At 40.1% G+C, this 18,707-nt stretch overlaps 1 protein-coding gene across 4 annotated transcripts in view; it reads left to right on the top strand.

The window, feature by feature from the left end:
• The window catches only part of TRAK1 (trafficking kinesin protein 1), a gene marked incomplete at both ends in the record, with an annotated part of 108,161 nt that extends 89,686 nt beyond the window's left edge, over nucleotides 1–18,475 (top strand). The window contains 4 exons of one of the 4 annotated variants that reach the window (XM_080339807.1): nucleotides 211–527; nucleotides 5,031–5,186; nucleotides 13,286–13,388; nucleotides 17,686–18,475. In XM_080339807.1, coding sequence (XP_080195933.1) covers nucleotides 211–527; nucleotides 5,031–5,186; nucleotides 13,286–13,388; nucleotides 17,686–18,475 — 1,366 coding nt within the window. Of the gene's footprint in view, nucleotides 1–210; nucleotides 528–5,030; nucleotides 5,638–13,285; nucleotides 13,389–17,685 lie in introns of those variants that run through there. The other 3 variants (XM_080339806.1, XM_080339805.1, XM_080339808.1) reach the window with 3 other exon arrangements.
• Nucleotides 18,476–18,707: the final 232 nt, after the last annotated feature.

Here is an 18,707-nt window from a genome sequence, read left to right as displayed (position 1 = left end):
TATTACTCAAAATGGTTTTAGTATGAAAGAGAAAGAAAATATTGCCTTTGAACTCACAGAACAACTAGCAAGTTGTTCCCAGACATAGTAATTTAAAGACATTGGTGCATGTCTCAAAACTGTCATGTGGAAATTTTCAGCATCTCTAAGAATTGTTTTCTCTCCCTCTCCTCTTTTTTGTGTGTATGTGTGTCCCCTATTATGTTTTAGAAATGAAGACAGGATGAAGAAGCCTGGAACTCCAGGGACTCCAGGCTCCAGTGACCTAGAGACTGCCCTTCGTAGGCTGTCCCTCAGGCGGGAGAATTACCTCTCAGAGCGAAAGTTCTTCGAGGAAGAGCAGGAAAGAAAGTTGCGGGAACTGGCAGAAAAGGGTGAACTCCATAGTGGTTCTGTTACCCCCACAGAGAGCATCATGTCACTGGGAACTCACTCCAGATTTTCAGAATTCACTGGATATTCAGGAATGTCGATCAGCAGTCGTTCCTACCTGCCAGAAAAGCTTCAGATTGTGAAACCACTAGAAGGTGATAACAAAGGGCCTCGGCCTTTATCTGTTCTTCTTAGTGACTCTTTATGGTCTCTTATCCATCACCAGAAAGCAGGAAATCTTTGCAACACATATTCATTTTACTTTAGAGACAGTACTCCACGCTGTTGGTTTGAAATCTTCTAACTACTACATTTTTCCTCAGGCCTTAAAAGTGTTGAGAAACAGTTCCAGCCATGGCAGTAAAATAAATGTTACGGGCCACACATGCATCAGCAGTGCAGCCTTATGTCTAACCTAAATCACAGTGCTGCCATTTCACACTTAGAAAAGGAAGGTGGTTGAGTATCTGAAATCTAAGCAACAGGAGTATTAGTTCATCAAATCTCAGTTGTGCAAGTCAGTGTCTGGAAAGACCTTTACCTACTATAAATAGTCCAGTTGGTCTAATAGGACTATTTTTGTGATTAAAAATGACCTCTGGACTTCAGTTGGCAGTTTGAGGGGCCACACCTGAGTGTCTATGGCTTTGGTTTCATGTGTGAAATGAGGTGGATATTTTAAAGTCAAATTTCCTCCATATATTTTCTCAGAAGGAGGCAAGATATAGATAGATGGTAGTCAGGGCTAGAGCTTTATGTCAATTAAGTGCATTTCTGTAGTCTAACAAAGCTGACAGAGCACAGAGTGTAGTCTGCCTGCCTTTCTTCAGTCCTTTCAGGTTGTTGCTGCAAATTAAAGTTTAGTATATTTCTTCATGTTTTAAACAAAACGAAGCTGTTTTCCAAAGTACTTCACAGAGATGCTAGCCACATAATTTAGCTTTGGTTTCTTTTTCTCTCTTTTCTTTTAACAGAAGTCTGGTGTTACATTATATTGCTGATGTGTGTTTTAATTGCAGGAGTTCCTTTTTCCTTCTTTTTAGAACAAATTTATTTCATCTATAAGGAGCATTTAGCATGACACATGTTCAGAAGCAAAAATAACCTGTCTTGTGTCCTGAAGAAAGTTATGTGCTGTATCTACCTATTCAAATGAAACTATAGCCGTAGCGCACAAGTCCATACTGTTTAGCAGATTTTAGTAGTTTGTTTTCATGACTGCTTTTAAATGGTCATAAAAAAATTCTTGTATCACATGAGGGAAGGGATGATCCAGCATTGTTTCAGTTACTGGTTGCTACCACTGTAAGAGATTTCTGTCACCATCCCATTATATCTGCTTTTTTCTTCCAATAAACTCTTGAAGTCTTTATCGTCTTTCTATCTGTCTGGGTTTTTTTTTTTAATGGTTTTGTTCATTATTTTCACGAGGTCATTTTTTCCTTAAAATTATTGCACCTTTTGAAGTACTTCTCATGTTTGTTTTTACAACTCATTTGTAGTATGTTTGTGTCTGCCTGTTTCATAAGTTTAGCATTTCTTATCTTTTATTAAATACATGTTTATGGTTCTGTTCCTCACTTCAGCTTAGTTTCTTTCCCAAGTATTTTTCATGAGATTTAACTTTTTATTTTCTTCAACTTTATGGATACAATCAAACTATTGGGGCAAAATAGTCTGCAGACTTTTATCAGTAGTCATGCCTTTGGCTTTTATTACTGTTTCCTAAGGGTGCTCATGCCATAAAATGGGCAAGGAAAAAATCAGCTCTGTACTACTTTTCAGGTTAGTGGCTTATATTTCTTTAAAGCAATCTTTTAAATCCCACAGTAAAATAAATAGAGCGATGTACTAAGAAATGAATCATCGTCTTTTCACCTTAAAAAAAAAAAAAAAAAAAAAAGTTTTATTTTGGCTGAATAGAACGATTGCTTGATTTAACTTGCTTTAGTTACAGTCTGGTGGGTTTTTTGGCTTGATTTGGTTTTTGTTTTTAAACCCTGCATCTGTAGCTTGTTGCTCTGTAAGCACAAAATATCACTCCCTGTATCCTGTAGAAAAACTACAACTTTGGACTGATTATGTCATCATTCACTTTATTACAATTGTGGCAGCACACAGAGTCACAGAATGTCAGGGATTGGAAGGGACCTCAGAAGATCATCCAGTCCAATCCCCCTTCCGGAGCAGGAACACCTAGATGAGGTTACACAGGAAGGTGTCCAGGCAGGTCTTGAATGTCTCCAGAGAAGGAGACTCCACAACCCACCTGGGCAGCCTGTTCAGTGCTCTGTCACCCTCACTGAGAAGAAGTTTCTTAACATGAGAATTTTCAAGCTTTCTCTGCTCCCCGCACTGTGCGTGCAATGATGCAGGTGTCAGGAAAAGAAAAATAAACTTTATTAATGTACTTTATTTTGCTTTTAAATTTCTTCTCACTTTGGCCTGGCAGTCCCACACTGTTGCACCCTCATGCCAGCTTTTTCTGATAGCATGATTTACAAAGCTGTCTGGTAGGAGCCTGTGACTGAATAATAGGCCAAGGTGTTGTGTTGCCCCCTTTAATTTAGTGCCTTTTATGTTTTTTATTAATTATCAGGCAGTTGACAACTATTGACTTGTTTATTTCACTAGTGTTAATTTTCAGTTTGGAAACGTTAAAGCTCCATTTCACACATTTTATGAGATCAAGATAACAGAGGTGGGGAGAAACTCAGACATCCTTATTTTTGTCATTAAGCTTAGGCCACTTTGATTTCCAGTTTCTGAAATAAGCTGATAACATGAAGTGTCAATAGAAATGTTAAAGATCCAGATACAGATATTCTGGTGAATATCTTTCCGTAGGATAGATACAAAATGTTATAAATTTAATGATTATACCCTGCCAAGCTTCTCTGACTATACATTTTGGTGAGCTTTAAGGTAAAAAAGATTCTATCTTCAGAAGCTTGCATCTAGAAGTTGATCAGCAACATGATTTTATACTTGCGTACTGTGCAGAAAGAAGTTTTGATTTCTGGTATTTTTCTGTAACTTTTGAGGGTATTGTCATACTGCAAAGCTTTACTCTATGTTTAAGACTTGACAATACCTGGCGTTTGTCCAGGTTCTGGAATTTTTCTGCTATGTAGAAGCAAAAAAACCCGTTGACCTTTGTGACAATTTAGTAATGAAAACAAGTTATATAAGCTATAGGGATACTTTCTTGATTAGTTTTTTAATTTTGGTGGTATAATAATTTCTACTTCCTTCAACCTTAAAGGTACCAGTCTGAAGGTACTCTTCAGGCACTGTTATCCAGAGTAATCTAGCAGGTTCAGTTATTCTTGGCTAAAAATGACCCTTTTAAAACAGTGAGATAGACTTAACTAAAATGCTACTCAGTGATCCCAGTCATTGCACAGACGGATGTTTTCCCTGTTCACTTGTTAGTAACTATAAAGCTCCGTGTAATGCAGTATCCTTATTGTGAAATGATAATTTTTCCCATTCCATAGGATTATTCTCAGATGCAAAATAATGTAAGACCCATCCTATCCCTAGTTATTACAGTGGTTTAGAATGTATTTGAATGTTCTTCGCCTTTGAACGCTGGTGAGACATTTGCATGCCGGCTTGTGGACTGAGTTCAGTATTTTGCTTTGGGGAGAGGGGACAGGAACAAGACAACAAAAACTGCTCAGATTTCAGCTGACAGAGATGAAAATAAAGATGTTTTGTTTGTGTCATAGGACTTGGAATGAATAGGTTTAATTTGCACATTACAGCATTACAGTGGACATGCAGGAAAACATAGGCCTTTGCGAGCGGTGTTTAATCACTGCTTGCGGAATCAGATAAATCCTCACTGTTTTAGTCTGCCCATCTCAGTGTATTTATCAATTTAACCTGGTGTGTTGCTGTTTCCAACTCATTGTCTCCTATTGAACTGTGAACATCGAATGTTTTTCTCCATTAAATGTGCCTCTTTCCTCATTTGAAACAATTTTCTGCCAAGGATGAAGCTACAGGTACAGTAGCATTTAGTTATGTAGTAGTTGAGTTCCTGTAGCATAGGGCTCACGTAGGGGCTGTAAAAGTATTTATGCTTGATGTATAGGTCAGAGATATTATCTGCTTAATATGTGCTTAGAGTTGATGTGGCTTTCTAACATACGGTAGAAAGCTGAAACTGCTTTGCAGTCTGTGTGACTACTGTCCTGTTAGCCACTGGTAGTAAGTTATTTCTTAGTGCGAGCTTAATGTGGGAATGTGTGGTATATGTTCCTTTTAGAGCTTTCTGTGATGGTGCTCAGGTCAACTGTTAAATATAAATTCTTTCTATTCCTGCTTACTCGTGTGAATTTAGGGGGATGAGAATATGGACGAGGAGGGGATGTGCATATGCACAAGTGTGACACATCTTACCACTGGCCTGTGCCTATCCAAGTGCTGATGTGATCAGTTTATTTCATATTGATCTGGAAATGCTGAACAGTAGGTGAAGCAGTTTTGCCTTGTAACATGTCTGCCTAGAAATACTAAACCCAGAAACATTAAAGCTTCGGAGCTCCCAAGCCTTTGGTCTTCTGGATGAACAAAGTGGGAATTTCTGCCTTTTAGGTCCTGGATTGATTACTAATTTATTTTTGCTTGTCTTTGTGCTCACTTTCAAGGTTCTGCCACTTTGCACCACTGGCAGCAGCTGGCTCAGCCTCACCTGGGCGGGATCCTGGACCCAAGGCCTGGGGTTGTCACTAAGGGCTTCAGGACCCTGGACCTGGACCTGGATGAAGTGTACTGCCTTAATGACTATGAGGAAGATGAGACAGGTGACATTTCTTACAAGGGCCTAACTACCTCGACGCCAGTTCAGCACACAGAGACCTCAGGTGAGAGGTCACAAGCACAAGTGACTGTTTCAGACAGCAAGAATAACCCCCGCCAATCTCAGGCTTTCACAGAGGAGATGCAGGAGTCCGCGACAGACGATGATGAGGGGTCTGGTGAGGGAAACTCATTAAGTCCAGTAAAACTGACATCTTTACAGGATTTTGATTATTGGGCCATACTCACATCTCTCCAGAACAGCATCCATAGTATTGCTTTGTGTGTGGCATCTGCGCGTTAATGCGTGCAGTAGTTAGAACATAACCATTCTAACACTGGCTCAAAAATCTTTTCTCTAATAATCTTTTAATTTGATTTTTTTTTTTTCCCCAGTAACAGCATCTGTGGTCAATATTTTACTCTATTTTGATAAGAGAAGGCTGCTAAAAGGAAGTGGTGCATTCACAAACCTTTGTGTGGCATGTATGCGACTTGTATGTGTATTGAGTGCACGGTCTTCAGTGTATATAATGTATGGACCATATATGTGTTGTATGTTTATACTACAGATATTTTTCTGACTGTTCATAAGTGGTGGTGCCATGCTTTAGATTTTGTACTTTGGGGAAAAAATCAAAGATGAAATTATGACAAAAGTTGCATCTAAATTGGATTTGCTGAAACAAATGGAAGTGCCTTGAAAATCAAGCAAAGAAATTCTGCAACTTTAATTCAGTTACCTCAGATACAGTTACCTGTTTTTAAAATCTCTTTGAGATAAAGAATTAAGTGTGCTTTTATACGAAGAAAAATGATGTGTCCTTTATTCCCTCTCCACCACGCTATTAAATTCTAGCCTTCTTGTTTATACAATTTTAAGAATGACACATTTTTAAATGCTGCAGAACTGCAGGAGTTATTAGATACTCTGAACTGACACTAGCAGTCTGTTATTGCACAAGGCTACACGTTCTCAGACTATAGATGTGTTTTGAGTTTGTGTGGTTTGTTTTTTTTTATTGTTGGGTTTGGCTTGGGAAGGTGGTGTTTTGTTTTAATAAGCTGTATAGGAGTGATAGTCTTCATTCAGATTTGCTGCTAGTAAAGAATTATATTTAGTCCAGAATCAGGAAACTACTAGAACTCCTTTTTCTTCAGACTTCATGTTTTTACATAGCTACTTTAAATGAGGATACTTCCTTCCCCCTCCTTTTTCTGGAATAAATCATAATTTAGTATTTGACTGGTCTTTGGAAGATTAGATTGTCTCAGGGCTAAACAATAATGTTTCTGTTATTTTTGCTAAGTGCAAAGTATCCTGAGCTCTTGCTGAAATGGCAGTTCAGTGCTTTCAGCTATTGAATATAAGCTACTTTTTGCAGTCAGCTCTATTAGGAATAAGCTTAGAATCATAGAATTATTTAGATTGGAAAAGACCCTTAAGGTCATTGACTCCAACCATTAACCTAGCACTGCCAAGTCCATCACTAAACCATGTCTACAAGTCTTTTAAACACCTGCAGTGATGGTGACTCAAGCACTTGTCTGGGCAGCCTCTTCAAATGCTTGAACATTCAAACCCTTCAACTTTCCTTTCCATTGGCAAAAGTTGTCTTTATTCTACAAGATGTATTGCCCATGAATAATGCTTATATTAACCTTTTGTAATACTATGGAAATAAATAATGGCTCTGCAGGAGCTTTGTAGAGTTTGGGGTATTATCCAGGTGTTTATCACTTTGAAGAGTCTAAATAACAACAGCAAGAAAAGCTAGAGATCTAGGAAACAGGGACTAAAGTAATTGAATAAATAACTCTTTTCAGTGGTGTCCAATGATACAATGAGGGGCAATATGCAGAGACTGAAGCACAGGAGGTTCTATCTAAACATGAGGAGAAATTTCTTTACTTTGAGGGTGCCAGAGCACTGGAACAGGCTGCCCAGAGAGGTTGTGGAGTCTCCTTCTCTGGAGACATTCAAGACCCGCCCAGACACATTCCTGTGTGATCTGCTCTGGGTGAACCTGCTTTAGCAGGTGGGTTTGACTAGATGGTCTCCAGAGGTCCCTTTCAACCCCAGCCATTCCGTGATTTCTCTCTAAGAAGTGCTATGCAGGTAGGGCTGTGTAAGGATGTGTGCTTTCTTGGAGCACTGTCACAAGCGCAAGGTTATGACCTTGTTGCTTGCGTGATTCCCAGGGAGATTCCAGGCAGCAATGTATAGCACAAGCTCTTGCTTGTGAAAGTAAAATAAAAAGGGAAGGAGAAAAATATCTTGGATATGATCTTTAGTGGTAATGCTTTTGCGTGCAATCCACGATAGCTCTGTTGTGGAAAAATCTAGTTCAAGAGGTTCATGAAAGCCAGAAAGTATCTTCCTACAGTTGTGCTGGCAGTCCACAGAGCATGCCAGTCTGCACGTACAGCTCTTCTAACCTGAGGATAAAATGTGTTTGGAAATACAGTGCCCGCAAGGACCATTCCCAGCAGATGTAAGTCATCTTGGTCCTTTGGGTAGGTACCTGCATCATTTGATATGTGTGCTCTGAGGGTTGTGTCTTACCATTTTTTCACTGGAGATGTTCTCTGGCAGAGTGCTGTGAGGTCCCATTTTTACTGCTGCTTTGTGGGTGTGTGAAGTGCTGCTCAAGATGGGCCCTAACAGAAGTCATTTTGGCATCGAGGGTCAGGAGCACAAACGTTGCTGGTAGTTCCAAAGATCTCTTGTAGCCAATATAAATGTCTTCAGAACAGAGTATCAGTTACTCCATGTTGAGTGATGGGTAGAGTCAGAAATCATTCTGACTACACTTTCTGAACAAGTTGTCCTTGGATTTTTCTGTCCCTGTGTTGAAATCTATAGTATCCATTGACAGGTAAAATAACTTCCTCACCCTATATGCAGATTGCATCCCAATTATGGCACTGAACATTTCAGAGGAATTAACACACATTTAGGACCTGCAGTTTCTCTGTCAGAACTGCGTACTGTGTGTGGGCTCAGTAATTTTATGGAGGATTGTAAATTCCAGAATTGCAGTTCTAACCTAATAACCAGGAATCATTTGACATTTGTATATCACTTGGGTAGACTCTCAGCCTAATTTGAGTGTTAAAGAAATTATAGGACATGGCATTGTTAATACCATCTAGGACAAGTAATATTTGCAGCACAGATTTTTAGTGCCCTCAATATCTTTTTTTCGTCATTGAAAGAAACTGCAGTATATTATAAAAATGTTCAGAGGCTGTTTTGGGGGGAGAGGTTGGTTTTTTTTTTATTTGTTTTGGTCTTAATTCATTGCCTTTCAGGTTTTCCTTAAACAAAAATCCCAAGCCATTCAAAGCACATAATAATGTTGTGAGTGTTCTCATTTAGAATTTGGAAAGGCTACACTTGATTCAGCATGTGCTTAATTGCATCCTAGTTTTGGGTGCACCAACTGGTCTTTCAGTACTTGTGTTTGTTAGTTCCACTAATGGATTGCTTCAAGAGACACATGTGCATCATTGCAGGATCAGCCCTCTTGTATTTCATGTTTTGACCTTAATAGTGATGAGGAGATCTTTCCAAACAAGTGCCTGAAATCACGAAAACGTATAATGAATGTCTTATGTTTGAGTTGTTTTTAGCAGGATTACTATACATGCTTCTAGGAGGTTACCATTGTACAGAAAAGCAATAAATTTTGTAACTCTTCTTAGAACTAAGGTATTGATGCATATTTAAATATATATATATATATTATTTTTTTTCAAATGGCATGAATATTTCAAAGTAATTATTTCCTTAAGAAAAATCTGTCACCATTTGCTATCTGTGCTGTTAAAATGCTAGAATTTTATTCTGGGATCCTAGCCTGCATAAAATCCTGTTGAAGCCTCATTAAATACATTAAAGTCTTTTTACATCTATGCTCCAGGGTTATATACATATGAGACAGAGACCTCAGCCAGAAGAAAGCTAAGAAAATACTGTTCAAAGAATACCTGCCTTTGTTTAGTTTTTCATCTTTCTGTTTACAAAGGCAAAATTAATGGGAAGTATGGAAATGCAGATATTTGGAAAATAATTTTTGTCATCAATTGTTTAGGTAATGTAAGAGGAGTAACACTCCTGGTGTAGACATATGGATTCTTGGAGGTTTTGAGCATTCACGATTCACACCTTTAGCAGAGCACCACACTCACATTTTACAGCTGTTGTGTTAATTGCCCTTCTCCATTGTGTTGTAGTAGTTAACCCAGGCATGGGCTCCAGCATACCCTGTATTGTCCCTGCTCTGTCAGCCAGGAGTTTTCAGTACAGGTAGCACCTCATATCAGAGCTTTGGGGTGAACTCTGCTGAATGTAGAGAGAACATGAAGCAGCTGTCTTGTTCTGTGGATCCTAATGGGATTTTGTGACCTAGTTTTTAAGAATTTCACCTTACCAAAGAGTGGAGGTGGTGGCATAGACTGGCAAAAAGTCAAATCCATGGTTTGTATCCCAAGTGATGACACTGTAGGAAATAAGTGCCTCGTAATGGTTCTTGGTTAGTATCCCCTTCCAAGTCAGGTAAAGCTTTTTTTTAAATATTCATCAGTAAGATAAGATAAACTCCTAGTGCTTTAAAACACCATCTCCATCTGTTGCTCTAATGTCTCCCCAACCTGATTGTCATTCCATCCCTGTCTTATCAGCCTGTGCTAGAGGTGTCCAAACTCCACTGCTCTCTCTGCTGAAAGGGCAGGAAAACAGATTTCTTTCTTTAGTTAAAATGTGCCAAAGAAACGGTGAGCAGAATGGCTTGCTTCAGTGCTGGGCTAAAACTTTACCTTTGTGCCAGTCTTGATCAAGCCATATTCTTAACGTTTCTGATTTGTTTTCAAGTTCATTTTTGCATAAATGTGTATTTGCCAAAATAGGTGTTTCTACAAAATGCAAGGATTTACTGGCTGCTGTGAGCTCTCTGCTTCCTCAGCGTTCATCTAGCACAGCACTGAATTTGAGTTTGGAACCAGTGGTACAGGTGTTGATGGCATTTTAGTATAGCTGCCTCTTGCAAATCTTTTTCAAACTCAGTTTGTCCTGATGCTTTTTTGTGGATGAGACAGGTCACTAATTTACCTACTGCAACTTCATACCTTTCTCTGCATGAGCTGAGTGAAAATCCAGATTGAGCAGGCTTTTGATGGTTCCCTCAGCAGATCATCATGTCCTAAACACATCTGGATTGCTGTTTGCACCCAGCAGGATGGCCTATAAGCTGCATACTGAAGCTGGGTCTGAAGCAGCCCAGAGCTAATACATAAAATCAGCTTTTGTGTTTTGCATGAGGAAAGCTCTGTTTTACCAGAAGATGGAGCTCTCTGCAGTCATTTCGAATAGCACGTGGCTTTTTTTGCAGTATGTTAACACATTTTACAAATGTTTGTGCTTACAGGAGAGTTGCTTTCAGCTATAATGTTTTCCTTTTTTTTTTTTCCAAAATGCCTAAGAATCGATTGAGAGAGCTTAGTGAGGTAAAGAATCATTAATTACTGAGAGACAAAATACAATCCAACAGCAATCTAAAATTTAGCTTGAATTTTAATTTAGGGGAAAAATGCACACACAGTTTAGTTTATGGTTTCCTGATGGATAAAACGACACGATGTTTCTGTAAAGTTTGTTAAACACTGAATTATGTACAGGTTCTTTTTCATACAGGTGTGAAGATTCATTGTTGATCATCTACTTTGAAAAAGAGGGTATAAATAAAACATTTGGTTTCAGCCACAGTCTCATGGAGCGGATGTTTATATTTAAAATAATACTTTGGTGTATGTACATGTGAAGATAATATCTTATTGTAAACTTATATATTACTTCCTCACGAATTTATACCAACTCAGGATATGGCCATTCTTATGTAAAATTCCTAGGTTAGGAATGAATTATTTTGTTTCTATTTTATAAACTTTGTTCATTTACAGCAACAGGTTCTCACTCTCTTTGTACTGTGTCCAAAGGATGGAAAATGCTACGGCAATATGATACACCCCATTGTTGACTGATGGAGGATGAAGCTGGTACAGAACTTTCTTAGTGGTATTTGAGGGTGGAATACATCCTTGGAAATTGATTTTTCTTTTTTTTTAACAATTTTGATTTGTTTCCTCTTATTAGAATCGGTGATTTCTCTACTTTTAGCAGCCTTCTCCTATCTCTGACTCATTCATAGCAATGAGTCTTGCTTTTGCTAATGCAGCTATATATCTTCAATGTGCCTGTTTCCAATCTGAGGGGATGCCCAGTGGATATTACAAATGGGGAAAATGCACTTAATTGTGTTATAGCTATGTGCTTTGGGTTGAGCTTGCAATCTTAAACTGGCATTGCTTTATTCTGTTCTCTATTCATCATCCAGGGATAATTGCTTTGTTCCTCTTGATTTACGTCGAAGTCCTTTGTTTTATCAAAATAACCAATTTTTTCATGTCCAGTCATTTGAGCTCTTTCTCCAGATTTTCTTTTAACTCTCTACAATATGGAGAAAATCATGATTGCTAGGCTGTGCTCCCTTGTAATAGCTTTCATAGTACTCACACTAATCTCTAAAGCAACTGGATTCCTGAAGCATCATAATTGCCGTCTCTGGAGGTGAAGTAGAGCCTGTTGTTATGTTACGCTGTGCTAACATTTGAGTGTGTTAACATGGCACTCCAGTGAGTTGTTAGAAATACTCTTCTTCAATGTACAGCAGCACATTCCAGCGCTAAATATAAGTTGCCTCACGTTGTTTGCACTTCTGCTTCCACTGTTCACACTCCCCGTGCTCTACCCTTCACACTCTGCTTACGTGTGTTCTCAAAGGCCTACCGAACCGCACGCACGATTTTGGAGCTGTGATACTTTATACATGAAAAAGGGAACACAGCCACAATTACGACTTGCCTTGCTTCTGCTAAGCATCTCTGGAAGTTCAGAGTGGTGTCTGATCTAGTTGGTCGGTCTGTCTGTCCTTCGCAATGTGTTGAATAGTTGTGTACTGTGGTATTAAAGTGTGGCTTAATCGGGGAGTGGCTCAGAGGGTTGGGTAGGACCGAGAGGGAGGGAGCTGCACACAGTTTTTATTGTGCATGTCTTTTGACCACTGCTAAGTTTGGTTACTAAGTAAGAAGAACCTATGCAATCATGATATCTTTGATGTAATATTTAACTCTGGGTGTTTTTCAACCAGCTTTTCAGATGCATGGCTCTTAAATTTTGTAGTTATTTTGCAATGGCCACAGCTGCATTATACAGCAGGTTAGTATATTCACAGAAGTAGCTCTACTGAGAAGAAAGAAATTGGCTTGATTACTTAATTTTCTTAAATTGAGCTGTGTTGCTTCTTTCCCAAATTACAGATACACTGACAGTGGCACCTTTACAGCCACATTTGTGGGGAAAATTACTTAATACACTGTTTACAAATATGTGAAAACTGCTGTATTGTGCAGCTGAGGATGTACATTCTTAAAGAACCTAAACACATGCACAAGAAAAGTGTTACAGATGTACAGTAGTGGATCCAAAGAACTGCCACTTGCCCTACTATGGATGTGAAAAGAGGCAAGAGAAACAGTAATATGTGTGTCCCCTCCCTGCCCCAACAATCTACACTCCTGTAGTGTTAGCAAGCTGGATCCATTACTGAGAAGTTATGAGGATACCTTTTGGTGGATCAATCTAAAAGCTGAAATGCACAAATATTCAGAAAGTCTTAGTACTCCTGAGCTGGTACTAGAAAATGCTGCTTGTAATTTCCCACTGGCGAAAGTGCTAGTTTAGCTGAGGACTAGCATTTCACACACTGTATTGCCTAAATATGTTTTGAGCAAGACTTACCTGTGGTGTTAGTGATGATGGGGAAGTTTCAGCTGACCCTTTTAGAACTGGCCGTTGAGCCCTGGGTGTGTTTGTTTCGGAGAACAAGTGTCTTTTGGAACTCTGTAGCTTCTGTATTTCACTTTTGTTGCATTGATCCAGTCCGAGGTACCTCATCACTTTTTGCATCTGCCTTATCAGCACACAGAAGTTTGGTTTTCCCCTTTTCTGTGTAAAATGCAAAGAATTTGCTTTTTTTTAATTTAGTACCTCATCCTGGGAAGTGCATGTCACAAACCAACTCCACCTTCACCTTCACCACCTGCCGCATTCTGCACCCTTCCGATGAACTCACACGAGTCACACCAAGGTAAGGGTTTCCCATGGTGGCAAAACCTTCAGCTCTGTCAGAGTTTTTCCTGTAGGGAAATGCTAAGTAGTGGCATAAGCAAAAGCATTAACTGCACTGGTGAATTACAACACACCCCCAAATTATTCCTCCCATTTTGCGTTACCTCAACCTGATTTTATTTGAGAGGCATGTGTAAAGTTTTAGGAAGCCAACCAAAATACCTTAAATTTTGTTGTCTCTTGTTAAAATCTTGCAGATCAGACATAACTAAGTTAGCTTCCAAATCCAAAGTCCCAAACTAGTTGTAGTCCTCATGTGTGAATGCACAGAATATGGTTTGTCACAAAAAATATGAGATTTTTCCAGGGAGGAAACAAGAACAAGAAGGTACAGAACAAGAAGGGATGTGCAGGTAAAGAAATCCAGGAAGTACATGAGTAATGGAGGAAGAAATATGCCTAAATCCAAAGGAGGGAGCCATCTACTTTGTTCCTTGGTGGAATTGTTGAAAATGAGTTCATAGTAGCAAGACTGAAACTAATGAACTAGCTTACTAGTAGCAGTTGGCATGTGTAAGCAATACATACTGAGAAAAGGCAATTCTGGAGCCTTATAGAAGGTGATGATCTGAGAACCAGAGTGAATGAGTGAATTTCATACCTAAAGATGGAACTTTCCTTCCTTAGCAAATCCGTATTTAAAGAATGTTTTTTCTGTTTCAAAGGACAATACCTCACTGCTTTCTCTGCCTCTTATGGCCCCTGTGTGGGAGTGTATGATTGTGTAGGTCCCCATTCAGAGATTATGTGTCCAGACTTGTTTAGACATGAGATGAGCACTGATTACCTAAGGAACACATGAGAAGTAAAGGTATTACAAATGAAAACCTGTGAGTTGCAAGGGAAATGGATGATGATTAAATGTACCTTTTCTGCTTCCCTTTCCGAACTAAGTTAATCATGGCCTGGCTGCTTTTTCTTTGCTCTTTTTGGTCATCTTTTCCCTTCAGCACTGTTACCGCAGAGATTGTTTTATATCCTGCAGTTCCGTTTCATTTTCTTAATGTTCAGCTGCTGTTAATTGTGGTCACAATAAGCTCCTCGATTATGTTGGTTACTAAATCTAATAATTTGACCATAACTGACAGCTAAATTCAGTGCATTTTCAGGCACCTTAGTTAGGTCAATGTTCTTCATTCAGGCGGAAAAAAGAGCAAAACAAACAATACGATTTTTTCAGCAGATGTGTTTAAGGAGCTCCCCCTTACCAACTACAAACGATTCTTCACAGGTCATGTGAGGAGGACGAGGAAACTGCATTATGTCTCGTTATGCTGAGAGGAGGTGTAGGGCAGAGACTATGACCCAGCGTGGCAGGGGGTGAGCAGCGCTGCCAGCAGCATCTGTGTTGGCAGGGTCATGTGCAAGGAATGCGAGTGTGTGTGGCACCAGCTAACCCCAGGAGTTTTGGTATTTATCTACCTGGTTGCGTTTTAACCTAGCCTCTAACCCAGGTGATGCTCTAACCTGACTATGTTTCATCCAGCTAAATGAGGTGCTCATTTATTTGTTTCTTTTCTCGATCTAACTCTGAAACTGTCACTGGGCTGAGTTGCTGGGGCCAGTTTGAGTCTGTTTCTGTGGTGTGTCCAGGCTGCTCTGCAGTGTTGATCAGTTTGATGGGGAAAATATTTCCCAGTTACAGCAATACCAAAATGACCAAACAAAGAAAAAAAGCAACACCTGTATAACACCTGCTTTCTTGCAGGGGTGTCCTTTTTGTTGTTGTTGTTTTAAATTGTGCTGTACCAGTACTGACAAATTAGTAGAAATATTGATCTAAATATTTGTGCAGCTGAAATCTGGAGCTGGAAATGAAGTTGTTGGAGTTAATAAGCCATTGGAATGCTGTAGTTTTCATCTCGTGACTAGGACATCTTAGAAGCCTGATAATTAACACGCTATGGCTGGGTTTCTAAAATGTGCTTAGCCATAGTCTGTAGAAAGTCAGTTTACACAGTAAGTTCTCTTACTTTTTCCTCCCTCATGCTCTTCAAGACTTCTAAACTTCTGTGCTTAGCCAGTGTGGGAGATGCAAATCAGTGGCTGTCACTGCTCTTTAGTTCTACCACGAGCTGGAATCAGAGCTCTGAAGGTCCAGCTTTAATCAATGCTTAAGAGAAGAATTGAGATCTAACTTCTCCTTTCTGCTCAGCCTTGTCTCCAGAGTGTGTGTCTATGTGCTGCTGCAGTGGCATGTGTGACCTCCTGAGCTCTTCTACGAGGAGCCCTTCTCCTCTGCCACAGATTCAGTCTGGGCAGAATGCGGAAGACCTAAGGGGAACTTGCTTAGCGCTCCTACCACATGCACTGACAGCCACAGCACACTGGGCGGTGCAAGAAGATCATTTCCAGAGCCACTTAGCAAAGCTGCTTTTCCAATTACACCACCCTTAATACTAGTTTTCTCAAATACGTGTTTCAGTGCAGGTTACAGATAGGTATATATGGGATTACTCTTGTTGAATTGCAACTGAAGGGTAAAAATTCTTTGGCGGTTTCACTTGCTTTTGGTAGAAGTTGTTGTGCATTGCTGTAGAGACCATGTTGGTGAGATCCTATTTAGCCATGGAGAGAATACATGACTTGAGACTTCATAACATCAGGCTAATATTTCCTTAATTAAAGATGTGCCTTAAAGTACTGCTGATTTTTAGAAGGTCACTGGACAAATGTTTATAGTGTTGGGTTAACTATGTCAGCTGAGTGCTGTATATCATTAGTCAAAGTTCAAAACTCATCAGAAACTGGTTCAGAACAAAACATTCCAGGATGTCTAACCTGGCATTCACAGTAAATCTTGGCTTTCCGGAGTTCATTAATGTAAGGTGAAATGGGACTGCAAATTCCAGTCAAGACATCATTTAGGCCCTTTCATCCATATTGGCAAAAAGGATACAATTCATTCATTGGCCTGAGGCTTCTCTGTACCTGGAAATTCAACCAGATTGTCTCAGTGTGGCTTTTTGGTGCATTTCTTGGTACAGAGAACCCAATGTAAGTTAAAAGTTGCGTAGGTAAACATGCTGTAGCTGGTCTGACCTATAAGGAACAAGTTTTCTAAGGATGCCACTGCAGTGCCAGAAAAACTCAAAGCTCAGTGTCCATGAGATCTCATATTGTGGCACAAGGGATTTGGCACATCCTCTTTGTGTTTGCAATTCTTTGGAAGTAGGTGCTGTGTTGAAACTGCCTTCATTCAAATGATCAGCTTATGGGAAGAGGATAGTCAGAATTAATGTTATTTGATACACCTCAAGAAGTCCCAGCCTCTAATAACTAGCAGTAGTGTGCTTAAGGAAACAAAATGCAGTAGGTAGGCACTAAACATAAGTATGTAATGCCTGCCGCTTGTAAATGTGCAGATTATTGCCCATTTAATATTTTCTTGTCAACTGCCTGTACAGAGTTTATTTTGAGAAGAAAGAACTAGAATTGGAAAGCAATTTAGCCATGTTTCAAACTATAGAAAATAATGTTTTACCTAATTAACAGTAGAATGGCACTTTGTAACATTTGGTTTGCTGCTAAATTATCAGTAACCTGTTGACCAATTAACAAGCAAGAGCTTGACTGTATTTTCTCATCTCTTTTGATGATTACTCACACCACTGCACATCTTCATCAAAAGACAGATTCCCACACCCCTTTCCCCATAAATGAAAGTAAATACAACAGAAGACGGGTTTGACCTTACAGAAATGCATGTTGGTGACCATGGCAGCTTCCAGCAGCTTTGCTACAACTGCTTTTGTAGCAAATAGGTTCCCTTCCTCCCTTGCTGCTCTCTCTGCTGTCACCCAGCAACACTAGAAGGACTAGTGGTTTCGTGTGCTCACAAGTGACACTAAAAAGTAAATCTTGCTTATACTTTGCTTATACCATCCATCAAATGCCCCCCCAATTTCCTTGTCTCATGGAAGCTGCTGGGAGTTGTGACGACCCAGTAGATCAAGAAGGAAAACAGAAGGTGTTGATCACAAACCTGTCCATTTAGTAGTTTATCAGAAGAAATGTGGTGATGTTGGGGAATACACTAATCCCATGGGACTGGGGAGTGAAGTATGCAAAGCAGAGAGGTGTGTTTTGTAAGAGATGGTGTTTTTTGCCCTTGTCATCGCATTTCCGAGGAGCTGGAAGCTGTCAGTTTTCTCTCAAAATGGATAGAAGACCCTGTTCAGGGTTAAAAAATCTGGTTTGTAATACGTTTTCATTCCTTAGTGGAGAGAATAATCTGCCTGCTCTTTTGTTTTCAGCCTTAACGCAGCACCTACTCCAGCTTGTGGCAGCATTGGCAATTTGAAAGGCACCCCGGTGGCTACTCCCTGTACTCCTCGGCGCCTGAGCTTGGCTGAATCCTTCACTAACCTCCGGGAATCCACGACGACGATGAGCACGTCTCTGGGGCTGGTGTGGCTGCTGAAGGAAAGGGGCATCTCAGCAGCAGTGTACAATCCGCAGAGCTGGGACAGAGCCAGCAAAGGCACCCTCCTGAATGCATATTCCCCTAAAATGGCGATCATTCCTTCCACTCCACCGAACTCACCTATGCAGACACCTTCTTCCTCCCCTCCATCTTTTGAGTTCAAGTGCACCAGCCCACCTTACGACAACTTCTTGGCTTCAAAGCCTGCTAGTTCAATCTTGAAAGAGGTGAGGAATAAAAAGAACATCAGGAACAGTGAGAGCCAGACTGACGTGTCTGTTTCCAACCTTAATCTCGTGGACAAAGTCAAGAGGTTTGGTATCGCCAAAGTCGTGAGTGCAGGGCAAACGTCAGCTCCTCCTTTAACTGATGACCAGGGACCTCTTCTCTGTGGGGCACAAGGACCAGTGAGGGCCCTTGTTCCTGGAGGCCTGGCACCAGACGGTCTCCCTTTGGGCTGCCCCGCCGTGACCAGCGCCATCCAGCTGAATACTGGCATCCGAAGGAATCGGAGCTTCCCCACCATGGTGGGTTCCAGCATGCAGATGAAAGGCCCGACGTCTCTCACTTCGGGGATCCTCATGGGAACCAAGCTCCCGAAGCAAACTAGCTTACGATGAAGGACTTTATTTTTACAGCTAGTCTTTTTAAATAAAAATACTCGGGATTCTTTCTCCGATCCTCTTTCCCCACCATCCCTTCATTGCCTCTTGAGTTTGACAAATCAACTTTGTGCCTAATGGGAGAAAAGTGTAAACTTTGTATAAAATCTGTAAATATGTACCAGATCTATTGTAACTAATTGGATTATTTTACTGTTCAGTTGAGTGCAAAAGGCTCTGTGTTATGATT

The sequence above is a fragment of the Nesoenas mayeri genome, assembly GCF_963082525.1.
Source record: "Nesoenas mayeri genome assembly, chromosome: 2".
NCBI classification, from domain to species: Eukaryota; Metazoa; Chordata; class Aves; order Columbiformes; family Columbidae; genus Nesoenas; species Nesoenas mayeri.
The sequence above is the reverse complement of the archived record's forward strand: the minus strand, read 5'-3'. Positions and strand labels throughout refer to the sequence as shown.